Raw genomic sequence first — 17,038 nt, 5'->3', positions numbered from 1 at the left:
TTTCATGGTGAAATCTCAAATGACTTTAATTCTTAGAATTAGTTTAAGATTAAGGTTGATATTAAAGTTAGGGTTTAGGATTAGGTTTAGGGTGGTTAGACGTTAGGGTTGGGTTCAGGTTGGGATTGGAGTTAGGATGGATCATCTGGAAATGATCCTCTTCACTTATGGAAATGCAGCCATTTCCATCCAGGCCAGAAAGGGAGCCACACTTCCCTTTCTGTCCATGTAAGCAGGCTATTGGGCTCGCTTTTTGAACCACCAGGTGTTGAAACATTAGGCACCCTACAAAAGGCTTCTGTATCTACCGGTCTTTTTGGGGGGGCAGGGGGGGGTTCCGGTCGTGGGGCCTGAACTCTGGGCCTGGGTGCTGTCCCTCAGCTCTTCAGCTCAAGGCTAGCGCTCTACCACTTGAGCCACAGCGCCACTTCCAGCTTTTTTCTTTTTGCTTATGTGGTGCTGAGGAATTGAACCCAGGGCCTCAGGCATGCAAGGCAAGCACTCTACCACTGAGCCACCTTCCCAGTCCCCCCCTTTTTTTTCTACTTTTAATCATTCATGGAAGGGGCTGTGCCAGTAATGTGAAAAGATGACAGAAGCAGATGCAGAGCTGCAGCAACAGTAGAGGTGACAGCAGCTTCAGCTGCCCCAACAACAGTGATGGCAGCAAGAAAAATTCTAGAAGTCTCCAGCTGAAAAGTTACAGAGAGCCTATGGAGGCAAGGGCTGTGGCGGTGGTAGAAAGAAGATGTGGGCCTTCGTCACAGAGTTGCCAAGGCTGAAGGCCTAAGCCTCAAACACTGTAGACCTAGCTCTGGAAGCTTGCCTGTGGGCCCAGCACCAGGGCGTGCGCCAGAGCGTTAACAACACAAGTGCCGTCTCACGGCTCGCTGCGTCCGCTGGAAGTGCTGGGTTCTCAGAGCCGCAGTCTGGCTTCGGGGCCTGCCAGCAGCCCCCACGGTGCCACCGGGGGACTTCTCCCGTCTTCGACTCGGCGGAGCTCCCGGGCTGGCTGCGGCGCTAACCTTTCTGCGGCGTGGCCCCGAGGCTGCTGAGACCGTGACGCTGTCCAGGACTCCAGGTCTTTTTCTCTTTTCCGGACGCACGCACCGCGGCCCAGCCGAGGCCTCGCGGCCCAGCCGAGGTCGAGGCCTCGCGGCAGCGCCGACCACGGCGCCCGGGCAGGGCCGCGCACCTGCGCAGCAGCTCCTCACCCGGCCGCCGGCGCCAACCGCCGCCGAGCGCGTGTGCGCGCGCGCCTGGAGGGGACATGGCGGCCAGGCCCAGTCCGGCAAGCGGGGAGCTCACGGGAGCTGCGGACCCACCCGAGGGGCCCGAGGGGCCCGGAGGTAGCCGCCGTGCTGGGCCCGGGCTGGACGAGCATGGGGCTGCCGGGGCCCAGAGGCCCCGCCACGCTGAGGCGCGGGGCGCACGGGGCTCGCATGGCGGCGGGGCCTGGCCGCCCTGTGCGGGGCTGGTCTGCGTTTGTCCCCTAGACCAGAGGCAGTGCGCTCCCGGAAGGAGACGGGGGGGGGGGTGTCGGGGGGGGGGGCGTCCCGGAAGGAGACGGGGGGGGTGTCGGGGGGGGCGTCCCGGAAGGAGACCGTGGGGGGGGTGTCGGGGGGGGGGGTCCCGGAAGGAGACCGTGGGGGGGGGTGTCGGGGGGGGGGCGTCCCGGAAGGAGACGGGGGGGTGTCGGGGGGGGGGGGCGTCCCGGAAGGAGACGGGGGTGTCGGGGGGGGGCGTCCCGGAAGGAGACGGGGGGGTGTCGGGGGGGGGGCGTCCCGGAAGGAGACGGGGGGTGTCGGGGGGGGGGCGTCCCGGAAGGAGACGGGGGTGTCGGGGGGGGGCGTCCCGGAAGGAGACCGTGGGGGGGGTGTCGGGGGGGGGCGTCCCGGAAGGAGACCGTGGGGGGGGTGTCGGGGGGGGGCGTCCCGGAAGGAGACCGTGGGGGGGGTGTCGGGGGGGGGGGGGCGTCCTGGACAGCGCGTCCCGGGGAAGGAGACCTCCAGGAGGGAGGTGTCCGGGACAATGAGTCCGTCAGGAGGGACCACTCTGGAGAGTCACCAAGGGTCAGAGTCCAGCAGGGAAGGAGATCGCCCCCTCCCCCAGAGAAGCACCAAGACCAGAGCCCTGCAGGGCAAAAGACCCCCCTTCCACCTTCACCCAACCCCGAGGAAAGGGCGCAGCTTCTGCCATGCAAGGAGAAAGAGGACACGAGCAGGAGCGACGCAGGTCCCTCAGTTTGCACGCCCCAGCAGGGATGGCCAGCTAGCAGCACCTCTGTTCTCTGTTTTGTAGGAAGATGATTTTCCTTCTCACCATTGACAGGGACCTTCCAAATATTTAAGCATATGCAAAATAGAAAACAAGCTATAGTGGTCCAGTTTTCATAGTTCTTGACCACTGACAAATCTTTTTATTCTTTACCATTTACTCTCCTATTTCATTATAAAGCAGTTCAGACATCATAATTATCCATAAATATTTCCATATATGTCTCTAAAGGTAAGTTCTCTTCAGAAAAGTGATACCATTACCACTTTGATGTAGTAGCAGCAGTAATTCCTTTATTTCATCAAATATCTAGCCAGTTTCCAAATTTTGTTGTGATGGGAAGTTATACTTTTTTTTTCTCTCCATCACCACACAATTGCAGAGATTGCTTATATTTCTAAGGCACCTTGTTCCTTTGGGTACCTTCTTTTCTTCCTCCCTTTCCCCTTCAAATTTATTTGTTAAACAGTTGTCTTTATGTGATGTCTCTGTTTTGATGTTGGTAAATACACCCTCATGTGCCATTCACTATGTTGTTTTATCCGTGAATATCCCCTGAATTTAGAATTTAGATCATAAGCTTTAATAAACATCATTATCATTTTCAGCAGGTTTTTAATAGCTGATAGTGTCTTTGTGTGTGTGTGTGTGTGTGTGTGTGTGTGTGTGTGTGTGTGTGTGTGTGTGTGTGCGCGCGCGCCCGTCCTGGGGCTTGAACTTTGCCTGGTCTTTGAGCTTTTGTGCTGAAGCCAGCACTCCACCACTTGAGCTGCACTCCACTTCTGACTTTTGTTGGTTAATTGGAGATAAGAGTCTCATTGACTGGGCTGGGAAGGTGGCTCAGTGGTAGAGCGCTTGCCTTGCATGCCTGAAGCCCTGGGTTCGATTCCTCAGCACCACATAAGCAAAAAGAAAAAAGCTGTAAGTGGCGCTGTGGCTCAAGTGGTAGAGTGCTAGCCTTGAGCTGAAGAGCTGAGGGACAGCGCCTAGGCCCAGAGTTCAGGCCCCACGACCGGACCAAAAAAAAAAAAAAAAAGAGTCTCATTGACTTTCTTGCACAGGCTGGCTTTGAACCACGATCCTCAGATCTCCATCTCCTGAGTAGCTAGGATTACAGGTGTGAGCTACAGGCACCCAGAGATAATGTCTTCTTATATCAAGTGGCTCAAAATGTCTTTACATTATCATAATGTTAATATTGTAAGTAATTTCCTACATCTATTAATTCATTAGTGAGTTAAAATAGGTGCATGTAGTGACTAGAGAATATTACTATGAAATACCTTAAATAGAGGCTTCATAGTTAGCATTGGTTATACATAGGAAAGCTATTTGTATTAACTACAATTGATTACATATTGTTGCTAGTTCTTATGTTTTTTATTATTTACTTATTTATTATTTATTTATTTATTTATTTTGTCAATTGTGGGCCCTGAACCCTGAGCTGGGTGCTGTCCCTCAGCTCTTCAACTCAAGGTGAGTGATCTACCATGAGCCACAGTGCCACTTCTGGATTTTCTGCTTATGTGGTGCTGAGGAATTGAACCCAGGGCCTCGTGCTTGCAAGGCAAGCGCTCTACCACTGAGCCACCTTCCCAGCCCCTTGTGTTTTTTTAGAACTTTTGTAAACTTTGTAGAGCTTCCTCACTGATAATGTCACCTGCCAGTACAGTGACTTTCAACTCATTTTCAATTTTTTTAATACCCTCTTTTTTCTTTCCATGCTAGTTGATGGAACCTAGGGCCTTGAACATGCTAGGCAAGGTCTGTGCTTTGCTGAGCTACATCTCAAATAATTAGTATTTTTGAGACTGAGTCTCACCACATTGGCTCTTCCTGCTCCTCTCCATCCTCCTGCCTTAGTGTCCTACAGCTAGGGTTGAAGGCTTAAAGGAAAGCAACTTGTTTGAATACGTCATAACTTTGTGAATGCTGATTCCAGTTGGACCACAGCCCCTACCATTGCTTTGAGTTTTATGAAGGGCATATCTGTGGTGTCATTGCAAAACATAGGGAAAGGCTGGCCAGGAAGGGGCCAAACTTATCTCTTACACATTAAAGATTAAAGGCGCTACTCTAACCAGAATAATGCCTTCAACTCATCCCAGATCCAGCTGGGATGTTGAATCCTTCCCCTGGCATTTCATCCTATTGGGTTTTGAAATGCTTGGTTTTGCTCCACAGGGCAAGACACACACAGAAAATTGAAGACTTGGCCAAAATGGTGAAAAAGTTGCAGAAGGGTCTTGGGTTTCCTCTGTGTTTGCGGCTTGCTGAAGTTTTGGGTTAGGCAGGTGTAGATTCCATTCCAGCCCCCACAAGTCAGAAACTCAGGAACCTATTCCCTCAACTTTCACTTTCTTTTACATTTTAATTCTTTTAGCCAAAAATAGTGGTGATTCAAAATTACAAAAAATATAAGCAAACAGAAGAAAAGATATTTTCCCCAAATCCTGTCCCAAGCCTCCTGCTGGCCACCCCACTTGGCTTGCACAGTACCCTTAGACCCCACACCAGGGCAGGCCTCTGTACTGACTGCCCCACTTTCACCCAGAGAGCTGCAGAGCCTGCAGTACTCACTTGAGAGGAGACCTACAAGACACTTTTCCATACCCAAGAATCAGGTCCTACTCCTTCACTCTCGAAACTTTGCCCCACTTTATTTCTCTTGAATGAAGTTACCACCGCTTGACTCATTAGTCCCTAGTGTGAGCCCATGATGTAGCCCCTGTATACAGGAGATGCTCAGTGGATTTGTGTGGAGTGATAGCTGCAGAGATACAGACTGTTGTGTTGCCGTTTCAACCTCTCTTCCTCTCTGCAGTGGGAACTCTGGTGCCACGGATTGAGGTCCTGATTAACCGAGTTAATGAAGTTCAGCAAGGTGAGCTCAGAGACCTTGGCTGCTATTTAGGATCACTTGTGTGCTTTGCTTTAGGTCCAATGCAAAGTGAAAATACAGGAGCCCTTGGTCAAAAATATCCTCAAAATTACAGAATAGTAATAGCAGGCCACAAAATATGCACAGTATAAGTGCAGGGCTGCCCTTCTGCATGAAAGTGCCACTATAGTTTTATGTCATGAGCCTGGCCTTGATACCACTTGGACCCAACAGGAAGATCCTGGGACTCTGAGAAACTCCAGGTTTGCTTGAAAAAAAATGTGAAATCGCAGTTTTGAAAGATAGTAATGCAGCTAGAGACTTCACTCACACAATGTCTGTTCTACTCTTTGATAAGCAGAAAGGAAAGCCGGTGAAGAGCTGGGAGAGCCAAGAACTGTCTGGGACGCGCTGCAGAAGGAACTGGACGCGTGTAAGTTGGCTGCGGCCCACTAGAGGTCCCCACAGTGTCTCCAGCTTTTCCTGACCCAATATTCCAGACACTGAGCATCTTCACGGTCAAGGGGCCTGCCATCTCTCTAGCCTCCTGTTCTCCCCATCCCTGGATCTTCTAGTGGTGGGGGTCTGGAAATGCCCTCCGAATACACTCATGCTCCTTTTCTCTTAAATAACTCATTCCTCTTTTCTCAGAACACTATTTGTCGCTGAGCTGAGATATCCCCTTCTCATAGATGCCTTCCCCAGTCACCCTACATAAAGACACCACCAAAGGCCTCCTCCAATCATCCTACATATAGACACCACCAATGCCTTCCCAGTCACCCTACATAAAGACACCACTTTCTGATGGCTATTGTTTTCAAGCCCTAATGGGCATCACACAGGACCCTTGCACACATGTTACAAATGTAAAGGTTGTTTGTGATTACAAGGGAGTATGAGTATCAAGGTGAGGAGGCTCACCTAGAGGGGTCCACGTTTGGTTTAGAGTCAGGGATGTACCTAGTCTCCTGTGACTATCCCTGACAGTGTCTAGGTGATCTCTGATAAGTAAATATTCATTATGTTTTTCAGTACATGAAGAGAAAGTACGACTAAAGGAGATCTTCAGGAAAAAGCAAGGTATTTTGAGCTCCTCCATCTTCAGACTGTTGCAATTGATCCTGCAGAAAGCCCTTGTTTCTGTAGTTGAGAAAGGCCTTGAAACCTCCTGAGGTTGCATCCCTCCATGGCTCCATGGCTTACACCAGACTGGGAAATGTCAAAGCCCAGAAAGATATCCACAGTCTGACAGAATCTGAACCTGTTCTGTCTTCTCAGAGTGGATGCCTTGTCAGGCACTTACAGGACCCTATTGCTCTCTATAGAAACCCCGAGAATCCATCAACTGCATTGCCAAGAAAAGGAAAATGAGGCCCAGAGGTAAGAGACTATGACCCTATTGATCTCCCAAATCTTCACAACACAGGAGTAGGTCATCCTAACCCCCCTCCCACCATGTTACAGATATGGATCTAAACAGAGGGGAAACTACTAGCTCCGTTCCAGGAGAGTCAGAGAATGGCTGAGGATTGCCTTTCTTTCCAGGAAGCACACCCTGTTGCAAGAGTGCCAGGAGAGGATTTCTTCTCTGAACTCCCAGATTGAGGAAGAGAAGAATAAACAGAGGCAGCTGAGGTAAACTCCAGTACATGAGGCTGGGGGCATCAGATCATATTGAGGATGTGTGAGAGGAGCTAGTCTAACTGAGCCCTGGAGGGCCAAGGGGGTGAAGGTGCTCCTCATGGAGAAGAGTATGAGTAAGGTCCCTACGATGCCCGGCCCAGGCCAGGCTGCCGGCTCATAGCCTCATGCCTGTGTGGTTGGCCTCCAGGTTGGACTTTGAGCAGCAGCTGGAGACTCTGATGGGCCAACACAAGGACCCCTGGGAATTCCATGTGAGTCATTCAGCTTCATGCCTCCTAACTCCCACATATTGCCCATTTGCAAGCCTTAGTCACCTATCACCACTATCACCCCAAATCCATTCCTCTGTTTGGTGTCCACATTGCTGGTCTGAACACCTTTACTCCTGCTGCCCTGTGTGTCCATTCAGTGGTCAGGAGGAGCCCTGATAGCACCTATCCAGAACACTCCTGGATATGATGGGACCGTCATAGGCACAGGGGAGACAGCAGGGAACAGATGACCAGTGTTTGCCTTGGGAAGCAATGTCCGTGGGGAAGAGGGTTAGTGAGTAGGCCATCACAGGGAGGGGAGGGAGACGGAAGCTACAGTGCCATGCTGGGGCAACAGCCAGAGTTGTAGGAGCTTTAGACTCTTCTGTGACTAAATACTTGCCACAGCAGCTATTTCTCACGAGAGGTCCGTGGCGGGGCGGGGGGTAGGGGGCAGGAACAGGCAGGGAATAGGAATGGCCAGTAGAAAAGACCCTAAAAGCTGGGCTTTGGCTGGTGTGCAGAGAGGAGCCAGGGTACTAGGAAATGAGATATGAGGGGTCAAATGACCAGGTCCAGGCAAGCTTCTCTGAGATATGGGGGAGATAGGAGATGTAGCCAGACCTTGGTTTTGTCCTCCTCAGAATCCGGAGCAGCCAGCAAGGGAGATCTGTGCCCTGGACAGCAACAAGGAGCAACTGCTGAAGGAAGGTAAGGCCAGGGCAGGAAGGCGACCCAGCCCTGCCATTGCCTGCCCTCAGTGTTCACCTCCCCTTCCTTCTGCAGAGAAGCTGGTTGAGGTGAAGCTGGAGGACGTGAAGCAAGGGCTGCTCTCCCTGTGTGGTCCCGAGGGGCCCTCCACCCTCAGTGAGGGGTTCTTCCTCCGAAGCCAGGAAGTGGCAGCAGTGGTGTAAGACGCAAGGGAAGGCGGGGGCCAGAGGAGGGAGTGGCTGATGCTAACCCCACCCTACCCTCAGGGAACTGTTTAAGGAGGAGAACCAGAAAGCTGAGGAGCTCCTGGGGGCTGCAGCCCAGCAACACCAGCAGCTGTGGCAGAGGTGCCAGCATCTGCAGCAGAAGCGGTGGAGGTGGGCAGGGAGCCCTTCTGACCGTCCCCAACCCAGGAAGGAGGATGAGGGCTGTCTTCTCCTCACACCCCTCTCTTACATCATTCTGTTCCTCTTGAAACAACTTCCTAACTAGGCTGAAAGAGGACTTGGAAAAGCATGGACCTCAGATCCTTGCTCAATCCCAGAGCATGAAAGAAGGGGCCACCTCGCAAAAGGAAGTAGGTGAGTCCTGGCATTAGGTGGCCAGGAGCAGAGATAGTTCCTGAGGGAGGCTAGGGAAGGGAAGCGGGAAGGTACTGAGGGTTCTAAGAGGATGATCTTGAGCAAGAGCATTCCAGCAGGGGACACAGCTAAGGATGGGGACTGGACACAGGTCAGAGAAAGGTGGGAAGGGTTAGCTTTGGGCATGAGTGTAAGAAAACTCACCCTGCACCCTGACCTCCTCCCACAGGCCAGTCCTAAGTCTCTAGAAGTCTGTGAGGAAAAAGACCAGGAGCCACTCATCAAGCAGGGCCTGATACCCTCCCAAACCGTGATACCATGAAGACATGTCCCACACCAATCTTATCTCATGGGGATACATGAAATAAAAGATAAATTTTGGTACAGCTATCTCTGCTGAGTCTGGGCTAGGTAGATGGGTGGGAGTGACGGGGCCCAGGCAGAGGGATACAAATGTGGGCCTTCTCCAAAGGCTGAGAAGCCCTCCCTGTGATAATGTAATTCCTTCATGTAGACCTAGATTACTCAAATTCTCACAAAAAAATGAAGCTAAATCTAGAATTCAAGGCCAGCGAGTTGCATACTATATAGCTACTCTCATTAAGAAAAAGTAATGTATGGGCTGGGAAGGTGGCTCAGTGGTAGAGTGCTTGCCTTGCATGCCTGAGGACCTGGGTTCAATTCCTCAGCACCACATAAGCAAAAAGAAAAAAGACAGAAGTGGCGCTGTGGCTCAAGTGGTAGAGCGCTGGCCTTGAGCTGAAGAGCTTAGGGACAGAGCCCAGGCCCAGAGTTCAGGCCCCAAGACCGGACCAAAAAATAAAAAAAAAAAAAGAGAGAGAGAAAAAAAAAAGTAATGTGATGGGAGCCAATGGTTCACACCTGTAATCCTAGCTACTCAGGAGGCTGAGATCTAAGGATCACAGTTCAAGGCCAGCTCAGGCAGAAAAGTCTCCAATGAGACAGACACTTATCTCCAAATAACCACTCAAAAACAAGAAGTGAGCTGTGGTTCAAAGTGGTATAATGCTCTCCATGAGCAAAAAAGCTCAGGGACAGAGCCTAGGCCCTGAGTTCAAGCCCTACAACCAACAAAAAAAAAAGGAAAAATATTATGACTAGATATCAACGGCTCACACCTATAATCAATCCCCTCCCATCTGGGGCTGAGATCAGAGGATTGTGGTTCAAAGCCAACCCAAGCAAGAATGTCTCTGAGACTCTTAAACTAGCCACACAAAAAACCTGAAACAAAGCTGTGGTCCAAGTGACAGAGTGCTAGCCTTGAGCACAAAAGTTAGGACCTGAGTTCAAGCCCAGGGACCAGCATACATACACCCACACGAAAGGAAGGAAGGTAGGTTTTGTATCTGTTATTTTATCAGTTAAAGGATGAAAAGTAGCAGACAGGAAGATCTGTATGGGTTATGAGGAAATTTTGGAGTAAAGGGTGAGCTGTTGGTATCTAGCCATAATACTTTTTCCTTTTCCTTTTTATAGTTGGTTATAGGGGTTGAACTCAGGGCCCAGGCTCTGTCCCTGAGCTCTTTTGCTCATGAAGAGCACTCTTCCATTTTGAACCACAGCTCAGATGTAGTGCACTTTTGTTGAATATACCACAATAGAATTGGTGTAAAAGTAAAGGTATGAGGCTGTGACTTTGCTTAGTGGTAGAGCATTTGTCCAGCATTTGCAAGTCCTAGGTTTGACCATCAGCAACACAAAAAAAAATTGTTAGGATGATTTTTAAAGCCAATATTGAAACATATAATCGAAAAATAAGTAAATAAGAATTCATTAGAAAATAATAATCTTAGTAAATTGGAAAAACTTAAATGTATAAAAGAAAGTTATAAGGAAAAATGAACACCTTAATAAAATTAGTATACAGAGAATTAACAAAAGTAGATATTGGAGCCAAGTGCCAGTGGCTAATGACTGTAATCCTAGCTATTCAGGAGGCTAAGATCTGAGGATCTTGGTTTAAAACTAGCCTGGGCAGGAAAGTCTGTAAGACTCTTAACTCCAATTAACCACCCCCCAAAAAAATGGAAGTGGAGCTGTGGCTCAAGTTATAGAGCTCTAGTCTTCAGGAGGGAAAAAAAGCTCAAGGACAGAGCCCCAGTCCTGAGTTCAAGCCCCAAGACTAGCACTAAATAACAGACAAATATTCATTCTCTCTCTGGCAAATTAGGTGAAAATGTATATTATATAATTCTAAAAAATATGTTATAAGCTAATCATAATCAAATAGTGTAGGACTGGAAATTAGACAAATAGGCCAGTGGAACTAAAGAGGGAGAGAGAGAGCGAGTGAGCGAGCGAGCGAGCGAGCGAGCGAGAGAGAGAAAGAGAGAGAGAGAGAGAGAGAGAGAGAGAGAGAGAGAGATTAAGAAAACCTTGCATTCTGGGCACTTGAGAATAGGAGATTGAACTACTAAGCCCAAAAAAAGAAATTCTAATGAAATAAAGCAAGTGTTGGACACTTTGGTATCTATGTGACAAATGCATGCTATTGTGCCCTTTCTAGATCCTAGTCAATGTCACCACCGAGGAAAATAAACATCTAAACATAAAAACAACAAAAGTCTCAGATTCTCTTAAAGTGTATCAAAACTATGAAAATGAACTATTTTTAAATTGGGTAAAATTAGAATATTCTATAAAATTATATTAAGATTTAAAATATAAAATTTTAAATAAAAATATTAAAATAAAAATTATAGTCATTAAATGATGTCATTCAGGAAACAAAGATAAGCAAAAATATAGAGAACATTATATCCTCACATATAATTTGATACTTTTTTTGTTGGTTGTGGGGTTTGAACTCAGGGCCTAGTGCTGTACCTGAGCTTCTGTGCTCAAGGGCAGTGCTCTGCCACTTTGAGCCACAGTGCCACTTCAATTTTCTGGTGGTTAAAAGTCTCACAGACTTTCCTGCCAAGGCTATCTTTGAGCCGTGATCCTAGGACTCAGTCTCCTGAGTAACTAGGATTACAGGAGTGAGCCACCAGCACATAGCTAACTGGATATTTTTAATAGGAAAAGATAACCCATCAGGAAGGAAGTCAAGAAACTAATATCTGCCTCATACAGGAAACTTCCAAATGTTCAGTAAATATGAAATGTGCTATATATCTTTAGTAACTAAAATAAATTAAAAGCACCACTGGTCAACAAACTAACAATAAAAAAGGAACAATTCAATTTCTGTGACTCAAGTTGCAGAATAGCTTAGTATATACAGGAAACTGGCTGTGGACAATGTATGCTAAACTTTCGCATATGAACAATAAAATGGCAAAGATCAATTCATACCTTTCAGTAATAACACAATATTAAGAGTCTTAATTCTCCAAGCAAAAGGCAGAATGATAAGCAGGAATAAAAAGCAAGACCTGACCACTTGCCTACAAGAAGCACATCTTACTGACCAAAGACCACATTGGCTTATGGTGAAGGAAAAAAAAGATATCGATCAAGAGACAATAACTAGTAACATACATGCACCAAATGTTGGTGCATTCCACGTCATCAGATGGACATTACTGGATTTAAAAGCCCAGATAGCTCTCAAGACAGTGATGGTAGGAGACTATTATCTTGCTTTCCTCATTAGATAGGTCATCCAGATGAAAAATCTGCAAACAAACCGCAGAAGTAAATGATACCATACACCAATGTGAGAAGGGAGGAGAGTTTATAAGGGAGAATTATAGGGGGTGGGTATGATCAAGAGGAAATAAACATATTTGGATGTATCAAGATGGAAACTCCTTCTACAACCAGTGGACAATAATAAAAATCTTCACAAAACTACCAAAAAGGAGTGAAAGACTATCATCCTCATTTTAGAGAAGACATACACAAAGAGAGTTTGATCAGCTGACACAGATTGCCAGCATTTATTACCAAACTGAGACTGATCTTCCATCCTACATCATGATTATAAGCCTTCAGGCTTGCTGATGATCTCCTCCACGCTCAAACTCCAGGCAAATCAATACATTTAGGGGAAAATGTAAGAAGGCTACAGAGAGAGAGGGAAAAAGAGGGTTCCAGTGGGTATAAGCATGGTGCCAGGGCTATGTAGACTGCAGTCAGAAGACAGTGATTGTGGTGTCTGAAGTGGGTGCTCGCCATGCTGCAGGCACTCAGAAAGGGCTACTTGCAGTAGAAAATGTGAACACTGAGGCCATACTGACTCATGATCTGACTGCAGACATACTGTGTCCCTGGAGGCCATCATCTATGACATGACACTGAACCAGTTAAAAACTCCTCTCTAGCAAACGCTACCTCCCCTATGTGCACAGGAATGCTGTGCACTGGGTTGTGGAGCACATGGCCAGCCAAGATGGCTCTGGGAGAGGGTAGAGTGGGCAGACCCCAATTGATCTTCTGATCAGTACCTAACCAGCCCGTGAAGGCTCAGGTGAATGATAGGGTGTGACCTTGACAGTGATTGGTTCCTCTTCCTCCCTTACCATACCACCCACCCTTTTTGTCTTTAAAAGGGGCTGCTCTCTGTTAATAAACGAGTTTTTCTACCTGCTGGATTTGGCTCCCCGCTGTGTCTGATTGTCTCCTTGGCTGAGGGAGGCTAGGAAACGGGCGAGCGCCGCACTTACCTTTCCTCGGACCTCGTCCGTCTTTTGTGGGACGGACGAAGACCCAAAATCTGGCACCCAACGTGGGGCACGAAAGGAAAAGATACCGGCCGAGGCTAAGCAGTCTCTCGGGGTAAGTGAAACCCTAAATATGGGTAATGCTATATCACAGAAGAAGGAGGAGGCGGCAACATTAGGCCTAAAAGGAGTACAGGAGGACTTGGGAAATGAGAAGGAAAAGGAAAGGGTCAAATCAGATCGAGAACGCACTGAGACATGCACAGTAGAAATCAAAACAGGGGTAAAAATTACCCCCTCTGACCCAGCTGATACTGACGGTCCTAGGCCCCCTCCCTATTCTCCTGATTGGAGGGGAGGTACGGCGCCCTATGAGACCTGCGAGAGGGACTTGCAAGACCCAGACCCCTACCAACCTTCATTGGAGGGGCCAAGGGCCAGGAAAGTAACCTACTCGGAGACCTCTGGAAAGGAAGGGCCACCCAAGAGCCCAGACTCTCGGCCACAGGATTCGCTTCCCCAAGCGTATCCAGTCAATGTGGCATCAGGGGCTAACAGGCCCTTGGAATGGTATCCATGGGAAGCTAAGGATCTTAAAGAGCTCCGCAAGGCGGTGGCGGAGGATGGCCCAAACTCTCCCTGGGCCCAGACCCTATTACAAGACATTACCTATCACCCATGTGTCCCTAAGGACTGGAAGGATGTGGCCAAAGCCATTCTTACTAGTTCTCAGTTTATTAAATGGTGTGCTTTCTTTAAGGAGGAATGCAGAGTGAGGGCAGAGAGTAACCGGCAGGCTCAACCAGTGATACCTATTACTAAGCTGCTGGTCTGGGAAGGGATGAATGCAGACCACCTCAAGGCCTCCGCGGGATTGAGAGAGAGTTCCCTGAGCAGATGGGTGGTGGCCTCACAGGATGTGGGAATGCAACATCACCAGTCCCAATCACTAGCTTTAGCTTTACAGGCTCTGGCGTTTACAATGCCTGAGGCTATTACTCAGGTGCTGGCAGCCCAGGGCCAAGAAACCCCAAGACTAACGGGAAGAGGGACTTGTTTTAAATGCTGGCAGGAGGGGCGCTTTAAGAGGGACTGTTTACAACAATCCCCCCCACCAACCGGCCTGAGGGCAAACCGCCCCCTACATCCTGCCCCAGGGGCATGGAGGGATACAAGTTTGATTTAGAGGGGAAGTCTTTAAACTTGGGGAGGGGCATCCTCCAGCCCCATTAACTCAAGGAGGAACCCCCTCTGCTGTGAGGCCCAGGCAGCCTCATGGCAGGGCAGCCCAGGTCCATTGGACCATCCCCCTGGTGGACGGACTCCACCCTAAAATGAGTATTCTCATAGGCGGAAAGAGGTTTCACTGCTTAATTGACACTGGGGCAGACCGAACCATACTCAGGGAGGAGGAAGTGCCCTTGGACTGGAAGCTTGCACCTGGGCCCCCGATATTGGGGGTAGGGGGCAACTCCCAGACCAAAGAAACGGTTGCCCTTATGGCATGGACTAGCCCAGATGGAGAACAGGGAAAGATACGCCCTTTAGTGGCAAAGAACCTCACTGCCAATTTACTAGGGCAAGATATGCTAAGACAAATGGATGCCGTGGTCACTACGGATCATCGAGCATCCTATGATGATATCCTGGATGGGGAAGAAGCACAAAGGCTTAAACAGGATGGAGAGGGAGTTAAGGAAGGGGATTTTTTTAACTTTCATAATTACAGAGAAGAACATAGGGGACCCGCTCGGGTGCACCCCCAATCCTAAAGGCCACTGCCCCCCAAGTACCTCCCATTAGGTGGAAGCCAGGAAGCCCAATCTGGGTGGAGCAGTGGCCATTGACCAAAGCTAAACTTGAAGCCCTCCACCTTCTGGTGGAGGAACAGATAAGCCTCAGGCATATCTGCCCTTCTATAAGTCCTTGGAACACACCCGTATTTGTTATTCAAAAAGCCTCCGGGCTTGGCGGATGCTCTAAGATCTACGGAAGGTAAATGAAAGGATGGAGCTAGTAGGAACGCCCCTAAGAGGCATGCCCTGGACTCCTGCTATACCTTCAGAATATACCTTGGTTGTGATTGATATTAAAGATTGTTTTTTCTCTATCCCTCTGCATCCAGATGACTGTGAGAAGTTTGCTTTCTCTATACCTTCTCTTAATTTTTCCCAGCCTGATCGGAGGTTTGAATGGACAGTGCTGCCACAGGGTATGGCCAATAGCCTGGCCTTCTGCCAACAATACTTGGCCACACTTTTAGAGCCTGTGCTGGGTTCAGATACCTCCCTTGCCTATGCCTACATGGACGATATAATTCTGGGGCACCGAGACCCAAGCTGCCTGGAGGGCCTTCTGGCCCAGGTTCTGGACATATTAAAAAATGGGGGGTTTTACCATAGCCCTTAATAAAATTCAAAAGGTAGCTCCTTTTAAGGTGCTCGGGACCCACCTTACCTTGACTCAGGCCAGCCCCCTTAAGCCTTTGCTGGATATTCCAGCCTCTCTGACCTTATCCCAACTTCAGAGTCAGGGGAAATCAATTGGCTGTTGCCATGGGTTTCTGTCCCAACAATTACAATATAAGGAAATGCTGGCCATAATTATGGCCCTTCAGGACATTCAAAAACCCTTTAATTTGTATTCTGATAGCCTATAAAACAAAAAAGGGGGAGTTAGCCCCCATATACAGTTTCAGATAGCTTTGTTTTAAATTTTTCAAAAGGGGCAACTGAATCCAGATTTCAGAAGCACTGGGGACAACTAAACCCTAAGCCCCAAGTAAAAGTCAGGTGGAAGGACCCCCTGACACAACAATGGAGAGGACCTGACCCCCTAGTTACTATGGGCAGGGAATTTGGATGCGTTTTCCCCATAGGGGAGTCTGCTCCCATTTGGATCCCTGCCAGGAACCTTAAGTTTTTACCCATTTCCTCTATACAGGAGGATGCCCAAGAATAAGCTAAAGACAAAAGCCAGAAAGACAATCATTAACCATCCCCAAGGGCAACCAGCCCTTGAGCAGCTCTTGTGTTCTCTAACAATTGCAGATGGCGATACTCCAGCTGTTGGCTGTCCTGACTCTCCCGATCCTGTGAACGGCCCTATGGAATCTGCATCTGCATCAACCTCAACAAGTGACCTGGGCAGTGATCAACGCTGGCAATGCAGAAATCATCAGGAGCACCACAAGAGAAGCTGTCCCTTCGACCTGGTGGCCTGACCTTCATTTTGATCACCACCCTATGGACTGTTTAATATTTTTTAGGAGTTAATTATTTTAATGTTACCTGCTTTAATTGTTCTTGTACTAATTGCTTGTATAGCAGCATTGAATTCATACTTAATTGTTAAACAACCACCTTTTGTTATGCTTTCAGCTTAGATTTTGTCCAACCCCACAGGCAAAGAGCTGGATGAGAACAGTCCCCCACCTCTGGACTCTGAAGTGGCAAAGACTGCTATCCCATCCTTCACTAAGGTTAAAGGACTAGTGGTGACATTTCCTGGCCTGGGAATGCTTTTGCTGATGGTTTTTCTATGCCTTCCTTGCGTTATATGTGCACTGCAAAACTCTTATGAGCTTAGCCAGCCAGTTATCAAGCTCCAGATGAATGAATTTCCCCCCCCCCAGAGAGGAATCGCAGCCAGAGACGGGTAAGAGGGGTGTCAGTCTGACCAACCTAAGACAGGGCCTTCAGCTTCGCTCTGAAGAAGTTCCCGATGACGGGTAAGGCAGACAAGGCGATCCACCCAACCTAAGACAGGCGGGTTCACTTCTTTAAGCAAAGACAGGGGGAGATGATGTTGGGAGCAATTGGGAGCTGACAGTAAAGCTCAAAGGTCATCTTGACTCCTGTGCTAGCTTAAAGGCACGTACAAGGAACTGGCTTACTTAAAAGACACCAGGTGCCCAGGAATTAATTGAACTGCTTTGGACATTTCTAACTGTGGTGGGACTGATGTTTATTACTGTGCTAGGTGGGTCTGTCATTAAAACAAAAAAAAAGGGGGGGAATCTGTGGAGCACATGGCCAGCCAAGATGGCTCTGGGAG

At 48.5% G+C, this 17,038-nt stretch overlaps 1 protein-coding gene across 1 annotated transcript; it reads left to right on the top strand.

Moving 5' to 3' along the window:
• Window positions 1-1,232: 1,232 nt before the first annotated feature.
• Window positions 1,233-8,928, top strand: LOC138818814 (synaptonemal complex central element protein 1-like). The gene is made up of 12 exons (XM_070009958.1): window positions 1,233-1,349; window positions 5,105-5,164; window positions 5,523-5,594; window positions 6,197-6,244; window positions 6,490-6,544; window positions 6,710-6,799; window positions 6,996-7,059; window positions 7,704-7,770; window positions 7,846-7,969; window positions 8,037-8,147; window positions 8,263-8,351; window positions 8,581-8,928. Exons 1-12 carry the CDS (start codon window positions 1,271-1,273, stop codon window positions 8,589-8,591), a joined length of 870 nt encoding a protein of 289 aa, XP_069866059.1. The 5' UTR covers window positions 1,233-1,270; the 3' UTR covers window positions 8,592-8,928.
• Window positions 8,929-17,038: the final 8,110 nt, after the last annotated feature.

Source organism: Dipodomys merriami, unplaced genomic scaffold (genome assembly GCF_024711535.1).
Source record: "Dipodomys merriami isolate MVZ:Mamm:240054 unplaced genomic scaffold, mDipMer1.0.p SCAF_78, whole genome shotgun sequence".
Taxonomy (NCBI): Eukaryota; Metazoa; Chordata; class Mammalia; order Rodentia; family Heteromyidae; genus Dipodomys; species Dipodomys merriami.
The sequence above is the reverse complement of the archived record's forward strand: the minus strand, read 5'-3'. Positions and strand labels throughout refer to the sequence as shown.

Excerpts from the sequence above, each read along its gene's own strand:
- LOC138818814 (XM_070009958.1), top strand. The coding sequence starts at position 1,271 with ATGGCGGCCAGGCCCAGTCCGGCAAGCGGGGAGCTCACGGGAGCTGCG. Across the intron at positions 5,595-6,196 it reads GCAGAAGGAACTGGACGCGT|TACATGAAGAGAAAGTACGA; the intron begins GTAAGTTGGCTG and ends TATGTTTTTCAG. Across the intron at positions 7,060-7,703 it reads AGGACCCCTGGGAATTCCAT|AATCCGGAGCAGCCAGCAAG; the intron begins GTGAGTCATTCA and ends TGTCCTCCTCAG.